Below are 20072 nucleotides of genomic sequence, written 5' to 3'. Positions count from 1 at the left end.
CTTCCCCCTTTTTATTGGGGGTTTTAAAATAGGTGTTATTTCATAATTTTTTGTGAGTGATACAAATAAACCATTATCAAAATGTCTTTAATTATATGAAATTAAATTATTAAGAAGAAATTACACGCTAGGAATCCATCATCATATGGGATACAATTATAAAAAGTAAATTTAGAATTAAATCGTGAATATTTCACAAAATGGAACAGTGACTAGTATTTAGTCTAGAATGATTGTGGATTAAATAAATAGCAGATGATTGGATTTTGTTGCACAAATATGACAGGTCAACTAGGTTAATGGAAATAATAGAATGTAAGAGGAATTTTTTAGCAAGTTAATGACTAATTACTTGACATCTTTTACTGAATTTGAAATAGAACAGCTGGACAAAAAAGTCGATTCAATTCATAAGATCAATTGGGGTAAAAGCAAGCCAATAGAGAGAAGGAAATAAAAGCTGCCCAGTACCGACCTCTAGCATTGTATATCCTCCACCAATAACCTCTGAGACTTGTCTACTCTAACTGAAACTGAGGGGGGGAAATGTTTGGTGCAAGATTAAACTATATTTGGCATTAACAAAAACGTGTTGTATAAGGCTCCACCTCATGTTACCTGTGGATGGCAGGGAACATTAGAAGAACAAGCCATTCGTGCACAGCTATTTATTAATAATACCACTTCCTTTCATTATACGCCTTAATTAGCACCACATTTATCTACACTTCAACCATTTATTATTGAACACGATAGAAGTTCTCGAGTCGACGCGTCATCTGTGTGTCAAATTGAATATTGGCTCAATGATATTTGACACAGCATCAGGGAGCCACACGGTAAGCATATTATTAATTGTCATCCCGGTAGTAGTGGCACAACTCTCGGCAGCCAGGAGGGAGCTGACCTGTAACTGAAGCCCCATATGAAAGCAAAGTCACTTAGCTCTAAGGCTAATGAAAGGGCAATTAATTAGAGCCTTTGTTTGCTAAAAGCGTGTCATTTACCAAATTTAAAGGCATACCCACATGGCCACATAACAATCACATGCTCGGCGTCCCCCTTTTTGTGCCCATCGACCTATATAAATGTCCTTGGTTGATGCTCATTGCTCACCAAATATAGTCTCTCAAGAACTCAAAAAGCAATGGCTGCTCTGCCTTGTTCAAAAACCAGGCCCTTTCGATCAATCAGTTTGCCTGTCAGATCACATCCGACAACTCAGAGAGTTGAAAAGGTGCTCAATAAGCTCAACGCATTGGAGATATCAATTGCGCCAACAGCGGAGACAATCTGTAACAGTTTGCTCGGGTTGGAGGAGTTACAGAAGTGTATGGATGATCTTCTTAACTCGACTCAAACTCTTCAGATACTCTCCCATCACCAACATGCGAAATGGTTTGAGGAGTTACTCGAAAAATCGGTTAAGATTCTTGATGTGTGTGGCACTTCTAGGGAATTTGTCTCTCAGTATAAGGAAAATGTAAGAGCTCTTGAATCCTCACTCAGAAGAAGAAAAGGAGATTCAAATGCAGATGCTGAAATTGCTAGATTCACAACTTTCAGCAAGAAAATGAAGAAGGATGCCAAAAGATTAGTCTTGTCCTTGAAGCAAGTGGATGGTGAGACTCCTGCCACAGCATTCCTGGAAGCAGATCAGGAGACAATAGCTGTGATTAGAGCACTAAGGGAAGCCAATGCAGTTTGTATTTTGATTTTCCAAATGATCTTGTCCTTCTTGTCTGTGCCACTTTTGAAGCCAAAGCAGCCAAAATGGTCATTGGTGTCAAAATTGATAAAAAACGGAAGAACAGAACGTGAAGGCCTAGGAAACAGCGCGATCTTAGAGACAAAATTGAAAACTGTTGAAGTTCAACTTGACAGCATTGAAATGGAATTGGAAGGAACTTTTAGGAGCCTTATTAGATCAAGAAGCTTGCTCCTGAATGTTCTCTCCTGCTAATCTTTGTTCCTACTCTATTAACTGTATAGTTCACCATTTTCTGTACGTGGACAATTTTGTACTTATACTTGGAAGTATATAATACACAAATTGAAAGATTATACTTAAAACTTCGTGTATATTCCTATCTTTCTGGCTAATCTAACTTTTTTCTCCCCCTACCTAAGAAACAGCAATCTAGAAACAAAAAATAAAAAGAATCAGTTTTAATATGAATGTCAAGGTTAAAACTTAGAAGACACGGAGTTCCAAGTTTGCGAACAAAATACTAAAACTTCCTAGAACTCGGATTTTCAAACAAGATGTCTTACAAAAGATGCATTTTCTAGTAACAGATTTTCAGTGTATCTTGTGAATTGATTCAATAAGTTTATTAGCAACTACATGGTACCCCATTTCTGGCACCAACTAGTAATTTGCAGACAATTCTATCTTAAAACGTTCAGAGGATACTTCAAGACTTAAAAACGGGTAGCCCGGTGCACTAAAGCTTCCGCTATGCGCAAGGTCCGGAAAAGGGCCACACCACAAGGGTGTATTGTATGCAGCCTTACCTTGCATTTAGGATTGTTTTCGAGGCTTGAACCCATAACCTCCTGGTCTCAACTTTACGAGCTACTCCAGTTACTTCAAGAATATGGAAGTTGAATCATGGGAAGTCAGAAAAAGAAAAATCAAAGACCCATGCGTGCACAACTATGTAACGTTAAAAACTGTCATTACGCGTCTTAAACTTCATCTGAAGTATCTCAGGTAACAATCAGATTCAGAAATATGTAGTAAGTTTCCTTGTTAGCGGTGGGCCTGTGGTGCAATTATGGAATCTGTAATCTATCAGGCTAACAAGCTAGGCGCACACCAATTATTTAATAATGGAACAGAACTCTTGTCTTTTTCTATCCTATGCCTAAAGTATTAAATGACTGTTCATCACAAGATTTGTCCTTATTTCAAGCAAGAAAAACAACAAATACCATGGCCACTTTTTCAAAATCTAATCACATTCTCTCAATAAGTGCAGTATTCCGTCTGTTACAACTAGTCCTAGTAAATAGAGCACCCTTTAGTTTGGTCTCTTTTAAGATGTTCATGTTGTAATAATCTAGGTTAAAGAGGTGAGATGTTAAAAACTGATGAAAGCTCCTACTGATATTATAGGTATCCTATCTGAGGTTGTTTTAAATCAACTCGTTAGTCACTCTTAGCAAGTTGTTTAAATTCTATGACGAACATTTAGCATGAGGGTCCCCTTTGGTGCTAAGCAATGCAAGTGGGGACTATTGTGAGTAATCTTTTGTGAATAATACTCAAACCTCTTGCTTGAAAGTTTATTTTACCACACAAATCCAAATGGATTAATTTTAATTTACACTACCTCTATTATTCTTTTAAGAGGAAAGGTCTCTTAGTTTTTTTCCTACTAAACAAAACTCACAAGTTGGTTTTTGAACTTTAAAGTTCATCCTATTGACCAACTTTGAAGTTCGATCTAAAATAAATAGACTTAGACGCTAGTGTACAAGTTTCATTCAACTTTAAAAAATATTTTCTCTTATGGAATAGATTAATATTATTCAATCCGTGTTAATTAATTAATTAATATTAATAACAATAATAATAATTTTAAAAAAAGTGAGACTCCATACGTCAATGTACCATAAGAGGTAAAATATTTATCAAATTTAATAACACAAGAGTTAAAAAAAAAAATTATTGAACATCCATCTCTAATTTGGTTAAAACTGAAAATAAATTATTGCTAACATAAGAAACAAATACAATGTCAAATGTAGAAGAAAAAAGAATCATTGAATATGGCTAGAAAGCTAGAATATGGATTTATTCCACTATTACTCTGCATGTGTGTCAGTTTTGTGTTCTGACACAGAAATTTCAGCTCCGTTTATATACATGAAATATTATGTTTGTTGTCTTGTTTATTTTTATTTCCTATTGCATATATTGATTTTTATGTCATTCTTTTGCAGGAGTTCTAGCTATTTTAAAGTATATATAACGTGAAGTTAATGGACTTGTGAAGAATTACAAGATCTTGTTTCAGAGATAACAATTCTTCTGTGATTGATTTGGTAAAACTACAAGTATCTAAACACGTTGGAAGGAAGCAATGTTGTAATGGTTTTTCCAGTTCAGTAGATGAAGCACTCACGATTGGTCATTGGAGAATGTACCAAAAGAAGGAAGTCCTAGAAATGATCTCTCTAATATTGTACTCTTGGTTGATAAATATTTGTTTATTTTTGACTTGGTATATATCTTAAAAAATAATAAATAGTGAGGGCGATTTTACTATATCACCTTTTAAATATAATAAATATTTTGTTTTAAAAAATGCAATAAATATGATGTATTGTATTTAATAAAAAGAGTGAAATGAATAAAAATAAATAAATTATCTATTAATTTTATAAATTGAACAAGTATTATTAAATTTTTAAAATAAAAAAATAAATAAATAAAAATAGACGAAGAAAGTATCTGTTATTTGCATTATCGGTATGGGTGGTATTGGTAAAATAACATTTGCTCAATTTCCTATCAAGTAGTGAAAAAATATCATTTGAGGTTATGGTTTTTGTGTCCGGAGAATTTGATGTGGTCAAAGTTACAAGATCAGTATTTGAGTCTATCTCAAAAAAAAAAAAAATGCAAGCTGATGGAACTAGAATTGCTACAATCCACACTAACTCCGAGAAAAAATGTTTTTGTGCTATTGGATGATTTTTGGAGTGAAAAAAAGAAGATTGGGACAAGTTCTATGCACCTTTTTAAGGTAGGATGTAAATTAATAATTACTATTCGGAGTTCAAAGTTGCATCAGTTGGTTGCAAAAATATTTATCTTCCATCTTTTTGTGACAATGATTGCTGAAAAATAATGAGACGGAGGTAATTCTTCAACAACATATTGGACAATTGGAAGAACTGGGTTTTGAGATAGCAAAAACATATTCTACTGTGGGAATCAATCTAAAAAACTTGCACAATAAAACAAGCTGTGGGCGATGCAATCCAAATCAAATTCATCAAGATTCAAGATCAAGATCGCAATATTCAAGAACAAGCTCAAAAGCTCTTGAATTCAAGCACAAGTTAGGATCAAGTCCCTCAAATCAACAAATCAAGTTTAAATTCAAGATCAAGCTTTAAGCCCTGAATTTATATTTGAAAAGGCGAATCAGAGGATTCACAGAGATTGTAACACTCGCATTAAAATCAATAAATTGATTGTTGCAATATATTTTTCTTGCCTCAAATTATTTATTTTCGGTGTCAAAGATTTTTATTGTAACACAAGCGTGGTCCAATTTTGTTGTTTAGCTATTATTCACACCCTCCACATTTAAATAAATGTTTTACCTATTATTCTTTATTTTCCAACTGGTCATGTATTTGAAATGGATAGATTGGTCTGTTAAAAGAGTGTTCAGTATCATAATCTCACCACATGAACTCACCTCATGGCACAGGTAGTTTCTTTGAGTATATGTGGTTGGTTGGAATATAAGATTTGTTATTCCTATTTGAAAATGTTGACATTTCTTTTTGAAAATGTTTGACATTTTTTTTGTGTTATACTGATACTCGGTCTATGAAACTAAAGAGGTTTTCGAAATGTGAGAAGTTGAGAAGCTTGAGGGTAGAGATTGAGGATGGAGATTGATGGGATGAAAATGTTCGTACCATCACAACAAACCTAAATTCACAGCATACAAGGAGATACTTTTTATATCTCCTAATTTATGTGTTTAAACAAAAAAATTAGGGAGTAGAATTGTAATTCATGTACGTTGTGTTTAAACAAAAAAAACAATGGAGTAGAATTGTAATTCCTAATGTACATTTCCTAGTGTAGTAAGGTACATCGTGCGACCAAAAAATTGAAGTTAAGTGGTTAATATTACTTTTTGATATGATACCAACATCACATTGTTTGAATGAAACAAATATAAGGATATGTTGGATTACTCCATGAAAAAAAATTTAAAGAAGTGAGATTCGAAATAGTAAAAATTGAAAGAAGTGAAATTGGAAATAGCTAGAAGATGTATATTAACCATTTGTTTCAATATACTGCATTGATTCATGTTGTCAAAAATTTTATTGGCACGTACAATGATTTACGATGATTTGAGTAGTTTAATTTAAAGTTCTAAAATATTAGGTTAAATTCTAATGTTGCTAACTTGAAATTAAAACTAAAATAAAGACTTAATATGGATTTACCGCATTACTAATATGAATGACCATATTGAGAAATAATGGAATTTTATTAATTAAAAGGGTGTAAATAATAATGTTTTAATTTAATTGTATATTTGATATTAAGAAAAACTTAAAAATTTTGAAATAGAAGGTGTAATACATTCTTATGTGTTATACAACAAAATTATAAAATTTGGTATTAATTGAAAGACCTAAAAATGATGCTTAATGTATTTCTAGATCACTTACTGATTTTCGTAATGTATTAAACTTGGGATATAATAACATGAAACTTGAAAAGAAGATTTAATGTATTCTTAATGTCATCATACAATCAACTACTAAAAATTCTTTATTAATTAAAATGTCAATTAATTAATACAATGAAATAGTGAAGTTTTTTAAAAAGTTAGTGTGTAAATTTGTAATAACAGTTTTAGTTTTCCTGTGGTAAATAATTTTGCGTTAAACAAAAAGGTCAAACAATGAATATAAGAAAATAGTGAAATATTTAATAATTAATTGTAATTATGATTTTATATGGTTTGTTATTTACTCATGAAGGGCAACTAAGTCGATCAATATTTTTATTTGTAATTTTTGAAGCTGTATAAAACTTTAGTATTTCATGTTTAATTTACTCATTTTGTCCTAAATTATATAAAATATTGACTATCCCGTCTATTGTAAAATATTTCAATATTCAAAAATGTGAAAACATGTGACATATAGTCTTTATGTTGGTAAAAATATCGGAGAGTGGTTAAAGTTTCAATCATCAACAAACGAAATATATCAAAACAATATTGTATCGAGTCTTTTAAAGTTGAATCTTCGGATTTTTGAAATGCTACAAATTTCTACTGTTTTTTGTTTTTCCCTTTTTTTTTTCTCATAACTCTAAATAATTTGATTGTTTCCTTCTTCGTTTGGTTAATCTGTTAATGTACATCTTTTTATGTAATGATTCTAAATATTACTCCTATTACATTACTTCCAATTTCAAAAATCACTTTCTTAATCCCTCTTAACTACTGTTATTCTCCTTCGTTACCCATTCCATTTCTTATGAACGTAAGCAATGTTGTAAAACAAATTGTACGTTCCCCAGAAATTACTAACTAATCTATGAATCAATTGGAGAAAACTTAATTTTAGAAAATTTAGACTGAGTTGGAACCTACAAGGGAGAGCTAATTTTTTTCGTACTGCGAGATTCTTAATTTGTTTCTAATTAGAAATAATTTCACTTTTATTGTTTAGATTTATTCTCTAAAATTGAAGAGTATAATTTTAAAAAAATACTAATAAAAATACTTCCATACGTGCACAGTTCCATAAAATAAAGTCCAGTCGTGCATTTTGAATTTAAACCTTAGTATATTCCCACTACTCACTAAATCATTTATATCTCAACTATCTAATATTCTGTAATTGAATTGATTAAGTTTTCATGAAGAGACAACCTCATCAGGCCACCTATTACTACATGACAAAAACTAACTAAACAAATAAAGCAGGATTCTTGAAGTTGTTGCATTTTCAATCAAATAAAATGTTATTGTTAACAGTATTGACACCATTTTATGAGACACAAAGGATCAAATCATTTAAACACCCACATGATTATTAGATGCCCCACGTTCATCCCATAACTAAGAGGACTAATTAAAGTAATCAGTAGAACCTTTTGTTGGCCAAATGTGTAGCAGGTTTACCAGTTCCAAAAAGATCCAACAGTGCAATCACATGCTGATTTTATTAGGTCATTGCTCACCTTATCTCCTCCTATGCATGTATTCTACCTATAAATACCAACTCTGATATGCTTCAAGGCCATCACCAGTCTGAGATATCCCCTAATCAGAGAGAAAAAAAAACATAAGAAATGGATGCTCTTTCTTCAAAACCTAATCACGTTCGATCAATCAGTTTGCCCGGGAAATCACACCCTACCAACCAGAGGGTTGAAGAGGAGCTCAACAAGCTCAGATCATTGGAAGTATCAGTTGCACCAGCAGCTGTGAGCAATGGTTTAATCGGTTTGGAGAAATTGTACGAGTGCATAGACGATCTTCTCAACTTGCCACAAACCCTTCGAGCCCTCTCTCAGAGTCTAAATGCAAAATGTCTTGACGATTTATTGGATAAATCGGTGAGGCTTCTTGATGTTTGTGCCACAATGCGGGAACTTGTCTCACAATGTAAAGAAAATGTAAGAGATCTTCGATCATCTCTCAGAAGGAGAAAAGGAGATTCAACTACAGATGACAACGTTGTAAGATTTACCTCTTTCAGCAAGAAGATCAAGAGGGACGCCAAAAGATCAGTCTCGACCCTGAAGCAAATGGATCAAGAGACTGCAGTGCCGGCCTTGCTAGATGCAGATCAAGATACAGTATCTGTGATTAGAGCACTAAAAGAAGCTAATGCAGTATGCCTTTCAACTTTCCAAATGCTCTCGTCCTTCTTGCGCGTTCCACTTTTGAAGCCTAAGCCATCAAAATGGTCATTGCTTTCAAGATTGGTACATAAAGAAAGAATAGAATCTGAATGCCAAGAAGAAAACATGAGCTTGGAAACTTTCGAGGCTTACCTTGACAGCTTTGAAAATGGATTGGAAGCAACATTTAGGAGTCTGATTAGATCTAGAAGCTCGCTCCTAAATATTTCCTCCTGCTAATCCGGCAGCTGTTATTCCAAACACTGTATATTATATATAAGCAGTTTTGTAGTTATGCTAGAAATATATACAAATTTCAAGTGAATGAATATACACCAATTTCAGGAAGCTATAGTCATCATGGGCTTTGAATATCATTCATATTGATGTGTACTATGTTGAAAGCTGAGGTTCAAAAATCAGCTTCTTAATGTAGTAATGGACCAAGCTTTTTTGTTTTAAGGTTGTAGCTTTACCCTCGTATCTCCTCGAAAAGCTCCTATCCATTTTATTCTCTATTTCCCCCCTCGTAAATGTGCTTTATGGAGTGATTTTTCATTTCTGCGTTCATTCGAATGCGTATAAGGTCAATGTAACCTATAACGTTTTCTACATACATATATATCACCTTACTTGATGCAATTTGATTTTTAGACCTTATACACATCAAAAATAATGATTTGTAAGAAATAATGTTTTTTTGAAGTTTTTTAAAAACAATTACATATAAGAGGTCGTATGATGTATTATACACAGATATTGATGATTTTTTTAAATGAAATTAAATACATTGTACCCCATACTCCTTTTGATGATTTCTTTTTAATGAAATTAAATACATTTGTATTCCAGATTCCTTTTCTCTCTTCCTGATTTGCAAAAGTACATATACATGTCGCGCTCTCCTTGAATTGCAAAAGTACATATACATGTCGACCGCATCTTATACATTAATGAAATGTATAAGATAAACCATTTTTCCTATATTTAAGGAAATTAAATTAGTTACCTTAATTATTTAATTTATTGATTAAATCATACACCTATATTTAATGAAAGTAAATAGGACACCTTAAATCAATCACCTTAATTAATAAAAATTATTAATTTATTGATTAGTGATATCTTAAAATTAGTTACAGTAGTTCAAATTGAAAATAATTTAATACATTCAAAAATTTAAAAAAAAATCATGAATATCTATGTATAATACATAATACGACCTCTTATATGCAATTATTTTTAAAAAAAAGTTTAAAAAAAACATTATTTCTTACAAATCATTATTTTTATGTGTATAAGGTTTAAAACTCAAATTGCATCGGGTGAGGTGATATGTATGTATGTAGAAAATATTATAGGTTACATTGACCTTATATATAACAGTTTTACGTATAGTGTAATTAATTTAATATATAATGTTGACATTAGTGAGGTTTCAAACTGTATTATGTTAAAGAATATACATAACTTAATATGTATAATATCAAAAATCAAACTGCATCAAGTTACTTTCAATTTTTTAAAAAATAATATAAGTTCTTGAATATACATATGTTAATCTATACATTAGTATGGTAATCTTATACATATTCATTTTATGTATTATATTATAGTTACGTGAATTATTAATTGAACAACTCATGCTAACTTAAGAATAATGCTTTCTTATACACAATTTGATATGTATAAAAATGAACAAACAACAGATATCAACCACATACTCGTACATTAATTAGTAATGTATGAGGATTGAATTGAACAAATAACAAAATTTAACCACGTCCTCATACATTACTTAGTAATGTATGAGGACTGAAGTAACAACATCTGTATGACCTTAAATGCTATTGTATGAGATGATATAATACATTACCATTATGTATGATAGTTAGACATCGTTTATGAAATACAAACAACAAATATGAGATTTATACTCCAACAACAAATATACATCGATTTTCGTCACGACGGAGAAGAGCATATCCTCGGAAATCAGTTTGGAGTGTAGGGGCATCGACTTCGATGGCGAATGAACGGCCGTTTTCGGCTTCTACCATAACTCTGTCGATGTATTTGGTGGCGAAGTGGCAAGCTGTTGCCGGAAGGTTAGTCGAAAACGATGGCAGGGATGTCGGAGTTCCATGGATGTTTTTGTTGTATGCAGTTGGATTACAGAAAAAATTAGAATAATTTTTTATTTGAAAAAAGTTGAAAATAAAATAAACAAACCTCAAAATTAAATGAATAAGGTGATGAAGTTAATCACTTTGTTCAGTTAATGCTTGATATCTGACAAATTTGAAACCTCCCAAATCACGTAGCTTGATTTTAGGCGTACAATAGGGAGTGCAATAATAATGGAGAAAATATCGGACTTAAAAAGGAGCAAATGACGGTTGTTTTAGGACTGGCAAAACACCCCACTCCCTTTTCAATTGATCAAAGATTTTAATCAAGAAAAAGAGATTTTTCTATGTAAATATTTGAAAAAAATTAACTATTTTTTAAAAACTATAGATTTCATAGATAAATCAAATTTGTATTGGATATGCTGGTGAAATAACAATGCTATACTTCTCATAAATATACAAAGGGTAGTTGGGTACTTCTTGTTTAGGGAGGCTCATCATCTTCTTATATAAACTCTTGGGGCTTTGAATTAAAAGTGACCAAAAAGTTTGAAAATATGGTGTATGTGATTCAAGTCTTAATAATTGAGTGTAGATGACAATTATTTTATTATGGATTAAAAAAGTTGGGAAAGTTTGAAAATAACCCACAAGATTTTGAATTTACACTTTGATCCAAATTAAGTTAATATAACAGAAAACGGAGGAAAAAAAACGTGTTTCTCTCTCTTCTCATCCGTTGTTATTTTCTCTCTCTTCACGATTTTTGTTGTTCATTGTTGTTGCTGCTTTATTCAACATCTTTTTCTTCATTATCATCATCTTCTACTTCATTATCATCTTCATTCTCTTCTTGTTGACCATTGTTGTTTTTACCATTACTGTTGTTACTTGACCAATTTTTTAGGTGAAATTTTATTTCCTACGTCACTTTCCACTTCGACATTACTTCATAGGTGACCTTGGTAAGTAAAATTTTGATTTTTAGTCGAATTTGTCATCTGGGTACACAGCTACTATTGTTTTTCAACGATGGATAGAACCCGATCATGAATCCAACATAAGAGCCTAAAATTTAAATAAATCACTCATCTATTGCATCGGATGAGTAATCTGTTGCCACAGAAGACTCATATTCTGAATTCATGTTTATGGTTCTATAATGTCCGTAACATAAATCGAACCTATGGGTAATCTGTTGCAACAGATGAGTTATCTGTTCCAACAGATAACTAATCTGTTTACAACAGATGAGTATTTTGTTTGGAACAACACAACACAACTCCTGTCATAAATCCAACAGATAACCAATATGTTTCAACTCTTGTTATTGCTACTGGATTCAAAATTATTCCTTACGTCCAATCGTCAACATGTTTGTTGAGAAGAAGAAATAGAAAGAATGAAAAATTAAATAAGAATTAAAACGTCAAATTCGATCAAACATAAATTTTTTATTAAACAAAAACAAATAAAAATACATAGACTAAAAGAAAAAAATAATCTAATAATAATAATTATTATTATTATTGTCATCATCATTATTTAATCCTATGGTAAATCTATTGCATCAGATGGTTAATCTTTCGCATCAAACATCATATGGTAAATCTTTTGCATCGGAAGGTTAATTTGTTGCAGGAAAAAATAGTAGCATGATTTTGTTCAATGGAACTGTAACAATATCATCATTTTTACCAAGAACAAGAACAAATCAACTCAGCAACGGGCGCAACACGAACAACAAAAATCAAACTTCAAAAAACGCAACAAATAATAAAAAATTATATTTCACTCCGAAAAGAGAAATGAAGAAATACCAGAAATCAGACCGCATTTCAAATTAAAGCAACAAATATTGAAATTGTTAACCAATACTAGAAGAGAAGTTGACTCAAGTTCCTTTTTTTCTTAATAACTGAAAAACCCTAAATTTTTTACCTGTGAAAGAAGAAAAGGGACGATGAAGAACTCGAAGTTGTTGTCGTCGAAGAGCAATGTTGAGATGTCGATTGACGGTTGAAAGTCCAAAAGGAACCCGAACCCCAACTATTTATTACCAGGAGGTTGAAGTCGCCGGAGATTGAACGGATTAATTTACAGAACTGTTGATTGGGAGAAGTTTGAGAGAAATAGTCGAGATAGAGAGGGGAGAGAGACAGTTGATTTGGAGAGAACAGGAGTGTGGGTTGGTTTGTATTTTTGAAAAAGATTAGAAAGTTTATAAAATATTAATCATGTCCACAGTTAACTTAAGCAAGTTTTCTAATTATGTTTGACCATTTTAAGTTGGTCAATGCTATCTTGTGTATATATGTAATTTTTTCTAATTTAAACTGGCATTATTTTGAGAAAATGAATTAAAAAAACTCTAAACTTTAGCACTTTAACTTTATGCATATTTAAATACTCTTAAATAACTTTTACATGAATCAAATATCCACCTTAATGTCTGACATGACAAAAAAAAAATTAAAGTGCATTTTTTTTAATAAAAAAAAAGAGAAAAAAAAGGGGGTGGTCCTACTAATTTAATTATTTTATAATAAAAATTAAAATTAAAAACACCTCTTACTCTACCTTATATATCTTCTCCCCCCCCCCCCCCCCCTCCCGCCATCATTTCATCTTCTTCAAAACACCTCACTCCCTTCCATCTTCTCCAACCCCCTTTTTTCCTTTGATCCCCACCAAACCCTCCTCCCTTCTTCTTCTTCTACAAACTTTTACCCTTTTTTTTTTGTTCTTCGAATCTTTTTCGTTCTCTTTCTTCTTTTTCGTATTTAAAAAAAAAATTATTATAATTTTCAAATATGCAATTTAGAATGTTCACTTTTTTAAGAGTAAAAAAAGGTATTATGAGAAGAGAAATTAGAATCAGTAAAAAGAAGATAGAGGTTAATGAAAGAGGAAAATTGAAAAAAAAATTAGATGATGATAATTTTTTGGATAAAAACTTATCATAAGGTGCAATCTCAAATCTCAAAGTCACACTATGAAGAATTAATCAAACTTTTAATTGATTGACGTCGATAAATTTTAGATTCTTGACAATGAAAAAAATCAAAATTAAAGTTGCAAGTTTGCTTTCAGGGAGAGGAAAAGAAGAAGGAAACAAATAAAAAATCAAAACTAAAATAATTAATTGTGTTGAACCACCACAAAATGTTCCCAAATAAATGAGCGAGCTTTAGGAAGCATGATTGAACTTGAACCTAACAAAAAGTAAGATTAAATCAAGATATCCAATACAAATATTCAGCGTCCAACTTGAAATTAACTTCCATGTCTCGGAATGGAGAACTACATCAAAATGAGTGTATTTGCCTTTGTATCTTCATAAGCTGCATCTAAATTGTTAAAGAACTATTAGGAATGATATCCAATAAAGGTAAATTTGAGAATCAATTAGGATATATTTGCCATTCACATTCTTTGGGAAGAATAAATTCTAGAATTCTTCCCAATACTGAACTGTTCAGTGTGTCATAATTTAGGACTGAGAAAAATCATTCAAGGAGCTATTTAGAAAAAGGAAGAAAAAAGAATAAGATTACAAGAAAGACAAAAAAATAATACCTAAGAGTAAGAAGTGCATACCAATCTAGCTTTTGCACTAACATTTTGTCTTCTTCATCCTTCACTCATATCTTCACAAGATCAATTAGTATAAAAGGTACATGAGCTGTTTGAAACAAACCACTAGCATCAGGCTTGCAATATTTCTCTTTCAATTTTGGCATTCTGTTATGCTCAGATTTTCGAGAGAAGATGAAAGCTTTTCTTTGCCGAAAGATGAAATTTTCTCACAACCACTTATTTCTAAAATTTTGAGAGAATACAAATAGGAAAGTCATTTAAGGGCAACAAGTTTGGGGCATCTTCTTATTACTAGAAGAGAAAGACAGGGAAAGTCACCACTTATCAGTCTAAACCACTCTTTTAGACCACACATACCAAAAATCATCAGGTTCTCTAACCTTAGGAATGTGTGATACACCTCATTGTCATAACTTCTATAGAAGTGATCATCAATACCCCATTCTCGTAAACTCAATTAATTAAAGTGACTTTAACAGTGGCAATCCCCCAAGTGATTGCAAAACAAAGCAATTTATATAGTTACATAACCTCAACAATATTACAGAGACATGAACTGTTAATCCAATTAGAATACACTGAACCACAATAAGAAAAGATGATCAATTGCTGAAGGAATACATTAGGTTGAAGGCAATCTAGTATCTCTTATTCAACATTTGCTTACCAGTGTCGCAATATCTCCATCTTAGCCTACGGTTGTATTTCTTATTTTTCACGGTTGCCTCATTTGTTTCATGAAAGTTCAAAACATTCTTAAGCCCTGCAATGCAAAATGACCCTTAAGACTGTTTAATTAGTCCTACTTATTTTAAATTCGGTTAGAAACACAACATTTAAGCCAAAATAGTAAAATTCAATAAACAATTGGTTTTAGACCGATTAGTACACAATTTTTTAAGCCCGATCCGGCCCCTTGACAATCTAGACAATTTTTTTAGGGGAAAATTAACTAAATAAACTTATTAGATTATTTATTGCAAGTTATAGCAACTCTTTTTAGTTTTCAAGTTATAGCAAGTTTCATTTTAAAAAAAAATAAAAAAAATTATTTTATATATTTTTTGTTTTAAAAAAAAAACATATCAAAATCATTACAAAAAAGGAAAATACAGATTTAATATAATTAGAATGCAATATTCCTTCCTTAAATATAGATAAACTTAAATAACAATATTCCTTCCTTAAATATAGTTAATAGTAACTAATAGATACCAGTCACACCACTGTTCTCTCTTTAACCATTTTTTCTCCATTTTTAAACAATTCAATTTTTTTTTCACCTTCATATACATTCATTTTTTTTCCTATAAGAAATTATTATTTCAATAAAAAACTTCCACAAGTTGTTGTTGTTTCATACAACGTTTGAATATTTTTATTGAGAAAAAACGTTCAATAGTCCGCAAAAATAAAAATACGAGACACATAAATATGAATTGTGCTAATTTGTACTCAATCATGATATATCATGGAGGAAGATGGGATGCCTCGGGTATATCTTGGTTATTAACTTTGATATTTTGCATTAATTCTTTTTCTTTTTCTTTCTGAAATATATATTATCTAATTATTGATTAAGAAAAAGATATTCAGAGAAAAAGTTAATATTATTTTTTATATTTGTTTTTAATTATGTGATGTTGACATGTTGATTATTCATGAGAACGTGGTGGAAAGTCACAAAAAAATGTTGTTCAATCAATTTATAGGTGTATGATTATTGGTTGTCAAATGTTTTCATTCAATTATATTACATCCAGTGATCTATTATGATATTATATTTATTGTTTTAGTAATCTTTTTATTTTTTAATTTTATTGATGTGTATGGTTTGACAGTATTAAAATATGTTGAAATTATCAAATTTCATATGTTTATCATTTTTTTTATTTTTTTGATGTGTATGTTTTGTGAATTTTAAAATCTAAATTTTTTAATTACATATTGTTACCGATTATTGAGTATTAGTTACTTAATATTTCTGTATTATATTTACAGGTAGACCTAAAGATTTTGCTATAGATGAAATTATGTATGATGCAAATACAACTGTAAAGAATTGCTAAATGCAATAGCAAAACAACTCAAGATCGACATCAACTCAATTCAAATTGGAGATTAAGTTCTTGATTGATAGATTCCCACCAATGATCCACTACAAAAAATACGTTGTTTATCCACGGTCAAAATCGTGGCTAAATGATACTCAAACCGTGGCTAAGTAGTCTTAGCGACGCTTCATTAGCCATGGTCACTAGCATGCACATAAGGGGCGTGGCAACGAAATTAGCCACGATTTTAGCCTCTGTGGTAACATTTCGTTAGCCACGATTTAGTGTGTGAATAGCCACGGTTCTCCCATTAGTAAATTTGAGTTAAATAAAAAATATATATTTAAAATTTTTAAATAGCCACACGAAAATCGTGTCTACTTTAAGACATAATCAATTCATCTAATATGTTAGGCACGGTTCAAACCGTGGCTAAATTACACAATTTTTTTTTTTGAAATATAATTATTTCTCACAAATGTTGGTACCAATACATTTAGTTGATACACATTCACTAATTCACTCACTTAATATACAAACCATTGTTATAATAATCAAAGTTTACAATGATTTACTAACAAAATATAAGTTTCACGCCTTGAATATTCACAAAAGATACTACAATAATGGTTGTATAATGGAATGCAAAAAATTTAAGTACCAGATATATGGTAATTCCAAAATATACTAAAGGCTAAAAAGAATCTAAGTTGAAAGTAGGCAATTCACTACTAATGTATTCATGAAAAGCCAACCGAAAAATGACTGGAGGTTTTAGTGCAACATCTCTATGAGAACTTGAATACTTGTAAATCACCTTTAACTTGTGATCTGCCTCTATGTGATAGCTAACCAGCAACTTAATTTAGCATAATATCTGGTACAAAAACAATTACAAAAATATAAATATATTGAAAAAAATTTGAGGAAAAGAACACAGGAATTACAATGGCTAAATTTTGTTGTACTCACAGTAGCTGAGAATCTGAAAAGATCAATATGCAGCTCCAACATCTCGTTTCAAAAAGGATTGCAATGCAGCGCATGTCGAGCAACATAAACTATTGAGGGCAGCAATCATTGATAAGCAATAGATTAACTACAAAAAAAAAAAAAAAATACACAACAGATCTGAAAAGAAGGAGAGCGCAGAGTGTTTGCAGAACAATGAAAGAAATGAAAAGAGTAAGAGAACTCAGGTTCTTATTTAGAAGGGGAGTTGCTTTGTTTTTTGCTTCAAACATGTGCTAGCCGTTTGATTCATTTTTTTGTCATCTTTAACTTCATTTCTAGTGACTCCTTTAAAACTAATAGTATAAAGGTTAGATGTGATTGATAAAATTATACTCGAAATCACCCAATTATCGAAAAAGAAAAAGAAAATATATCAAAACTTTAAGGGCCATAAAGAGTCTCAACATAACAACAACGTACCCAGTGTATTCCCACATAGTGAGGTGTGGGAGGATAAAGCGTATGCAGACCTTACTAGAACTCTATATTTAACTAAAAGATACAGGTGACCAACAAAAAACTTATCTCTAAGATCTTCAAAGATCATATTATCCAGCTATATGATAAAGAAAGCTAATATGATATTCTCAAGGCCTAACTTTTGATGTGCTCAGTGGTTTAATAAGTAAGCTCCAAAATGATGTCATTTTCAAAATAGAATAAAGCATTTTGAAACTAGATTAAGTAAAATATCAAGACAAACAGTACAAAACAGTTGCTCTGTAGATCTTGCAGCGGAAGCTTAATCCCAAATTTAGATACTTTACCTCCCTACTACATTTTGGAACTCATCCTGTTTAGCTTCAAGAATCATGGCAGAATATTCAGCAACAATATTATTGTAAAATATCTTCTCCAAATCATTCATCCATTTAGTCAATAATAAGTTAACCTGTAATTTCAAGCAAACAAAGGAGATGAGTAGATATAAATTTAAAACTTGTATTTGATGCCATAGGCATAAAAAGAAGCTAACACGTAAGAATCATTCTAAGTAAACTATGATTCATTGGAATAGCAAATCTTGTCTCTTTGGTTCAATATACTTCCACATTACAGTGAAAGGTATTGAATGATTCTTGACATTTCTTCAACACGAACTCTCAACCCTCCTATTCCACAACATCAAATTTCTTTTATTATGACTTTATAAATCAAAAAGTATTCGTAATGCACTTATACATACGTAATGCACTTATACATAAGCTTTGAATCTTAGCAAGGATTTCATAAAGTGTGATTCTCATTCCATATAATTTAATTTTCCTATTCAGCACACTTTCAAAAGTAATATATGACAAAGAGGAGAGAAATTCTCATAGAGTGGAGCAAGTGAATTTTCATGTTAGCACCTATTTTTCACAACCAGAAAAGGTTCGTAACTGAACAAACTTAAGCTATTAACTAATACCCTACAGATGATATAAGAGGATATCTAATGAAGAAAGAAACTATTTTCAATTTTATTACACCAAAAACTAAAAATGAACACAATACCAACAATCAACAAATAAAGATCTCTCAATACTATTAGCAGACCAAAAAACCCTAAGGAAACAAAGAAATTGAACAGTAGGAAAATAATAGAGAGGAAAATTTCTTTTCAAAAACATTTATTTTCTTAAATGAACACAATACCAACAACCACTTGTGGCCGATTTTTTTGATTTTTTTTTTAAATAAAAAACAGCAAATGAAACAATACAATACAACAACAACAAACCACATAACATACCTGACGATCGTGAACATACTCCAGGAAAGAAGAAACATCGGAATAACGAAATTGTTGTTGACTTTCAGCCGTTAGAAATTTTTGAAAGCATATTATATCACCTCTTCAAGCTTCACTGAAAAAAAAACAAAGAATCATCTTAAGAAGTGTATACTGGCGTACTATACACATTATGGTGTGATTTGGACATACCTAGCTTGATTGAAAAGTGAATTTCTTGTCAATATTATCACACATGACAACTGGTTCGAACTTTATTTCCTGGACACAGAAAAACGATTATGAGATTTTCACGCCAATTGTTATAATCAAATTCTTTAGACATATTCATGCGATATTACAGACTGATAATGCAAAACTGTCACTTGAATATATCAATGAACTAGTAAAACATGCAAATTATTTCCGTTCATGGCTGCTAGATTTGCAATATGCACTTTAAGGTTGCATAGTCATGGGAAGCAATCAGCACCGCAAGGTAAAATTAGAAATATATAAGATAACTAAAATCAAAAACGGCTTCCGACATTGATTTGAATAGGACCTCATTAAAATCTTAAGATCCTATGTAATCCAACTATTTGGGCCACTTATGTACTCTTTGCTTAAAACTCTTGGTTTACAGGGAAGTACTTAGACTATAATACCAATTATTCAAATAAATTGAAAACAATAGCTACCCACAAATCAACAATTATTAACAATCGAACAAAAAGGTGAAAGAAATTTTGCACAAATCGAAACCCTACACATCAACAATTTAACAAAAATTATGACCTGAAAATTTGAATAGCAGAGATTTATTACCTAAAAATGACCATTTTCTGCTGCAATTCGAAATAATTGAACTTTAAAACAGGGAAGTAATCGGAGGTTTGTAGAAAGTTTTGGCTGCTGTAAATTTT

At 31.0% G+C, this 20072-nt stretch overlaps 2 protein-coding genes and 1 long non-coding RNA gene across 3 annotated transcripts; 2 read left to right on the top strand and 1 right to left on the bottom strand.

Moving 5' to 3' along the window:
- The first annotated feature begins 718 nt into the window (after window positions 1-718).
- Window positions 719-2073, top strand: LOC107861297. The gene has a single exon (XM_016706640.2). The coding sequence runs from the start codon at window positions 1148-1150 to the stop codon at window positions 1961-1963; it is 816 nt and encodes a 271-aa protein (XP_016562126.1). The 5' UTR covers window positions 719-1147; the 3' UTR covers window positions 1964-2073.
- Window positions 2074-8077: 6004 nt separating this feature from the next.
- On the top strand, window positions 8078-8872 carry LOC107861298. Its single transcript, XM_016706641.2, has one exon. The coding sequence runs from the start codon at window positions 8078-8080 to the stop codon at window positions 8870-8872; it is 795 nt and encodes a 264-aa protein (XP_016562127.1).
- An 8149-nt stretch (window positions 8873-17021) lies between these two features.
- LOC107861299 lies at window positions 17022-20072 on the bottom strand. Its single transcript, XR_001671784.2, has 6 exons — window positions 19975-20072; window positions 19360-19428; window positions 19168-19282; window positions 18200-18324; window positions 17391-17517; window positions 17022-17295 (listed from the first exon to the last, which is right to left on the bottom strand). It is a non-coding gene; the product is annotated as an uncharacterized LOC107861299 (long non-coding RNA).

This window comes from Capsicum annuum, chromosome 2 (genome assembly GCF_002878395.1).
Source record: "Capsicum annuum cultivar UCD-10X-F1 chromosome 2, UCD10Xv1.1, whole genome shotgun sequence".
Taxonomy (NCBI): domain Eukaryota; kingdom Viridiplantae; phylum Streptophyta; class Magnoliopsida; order Solanales; family Solanaceae; genus Capsicum; species Capsicum annuum.
This window is presented reverse-complemented; position numbering and strand designations above follow the sequence as displayed.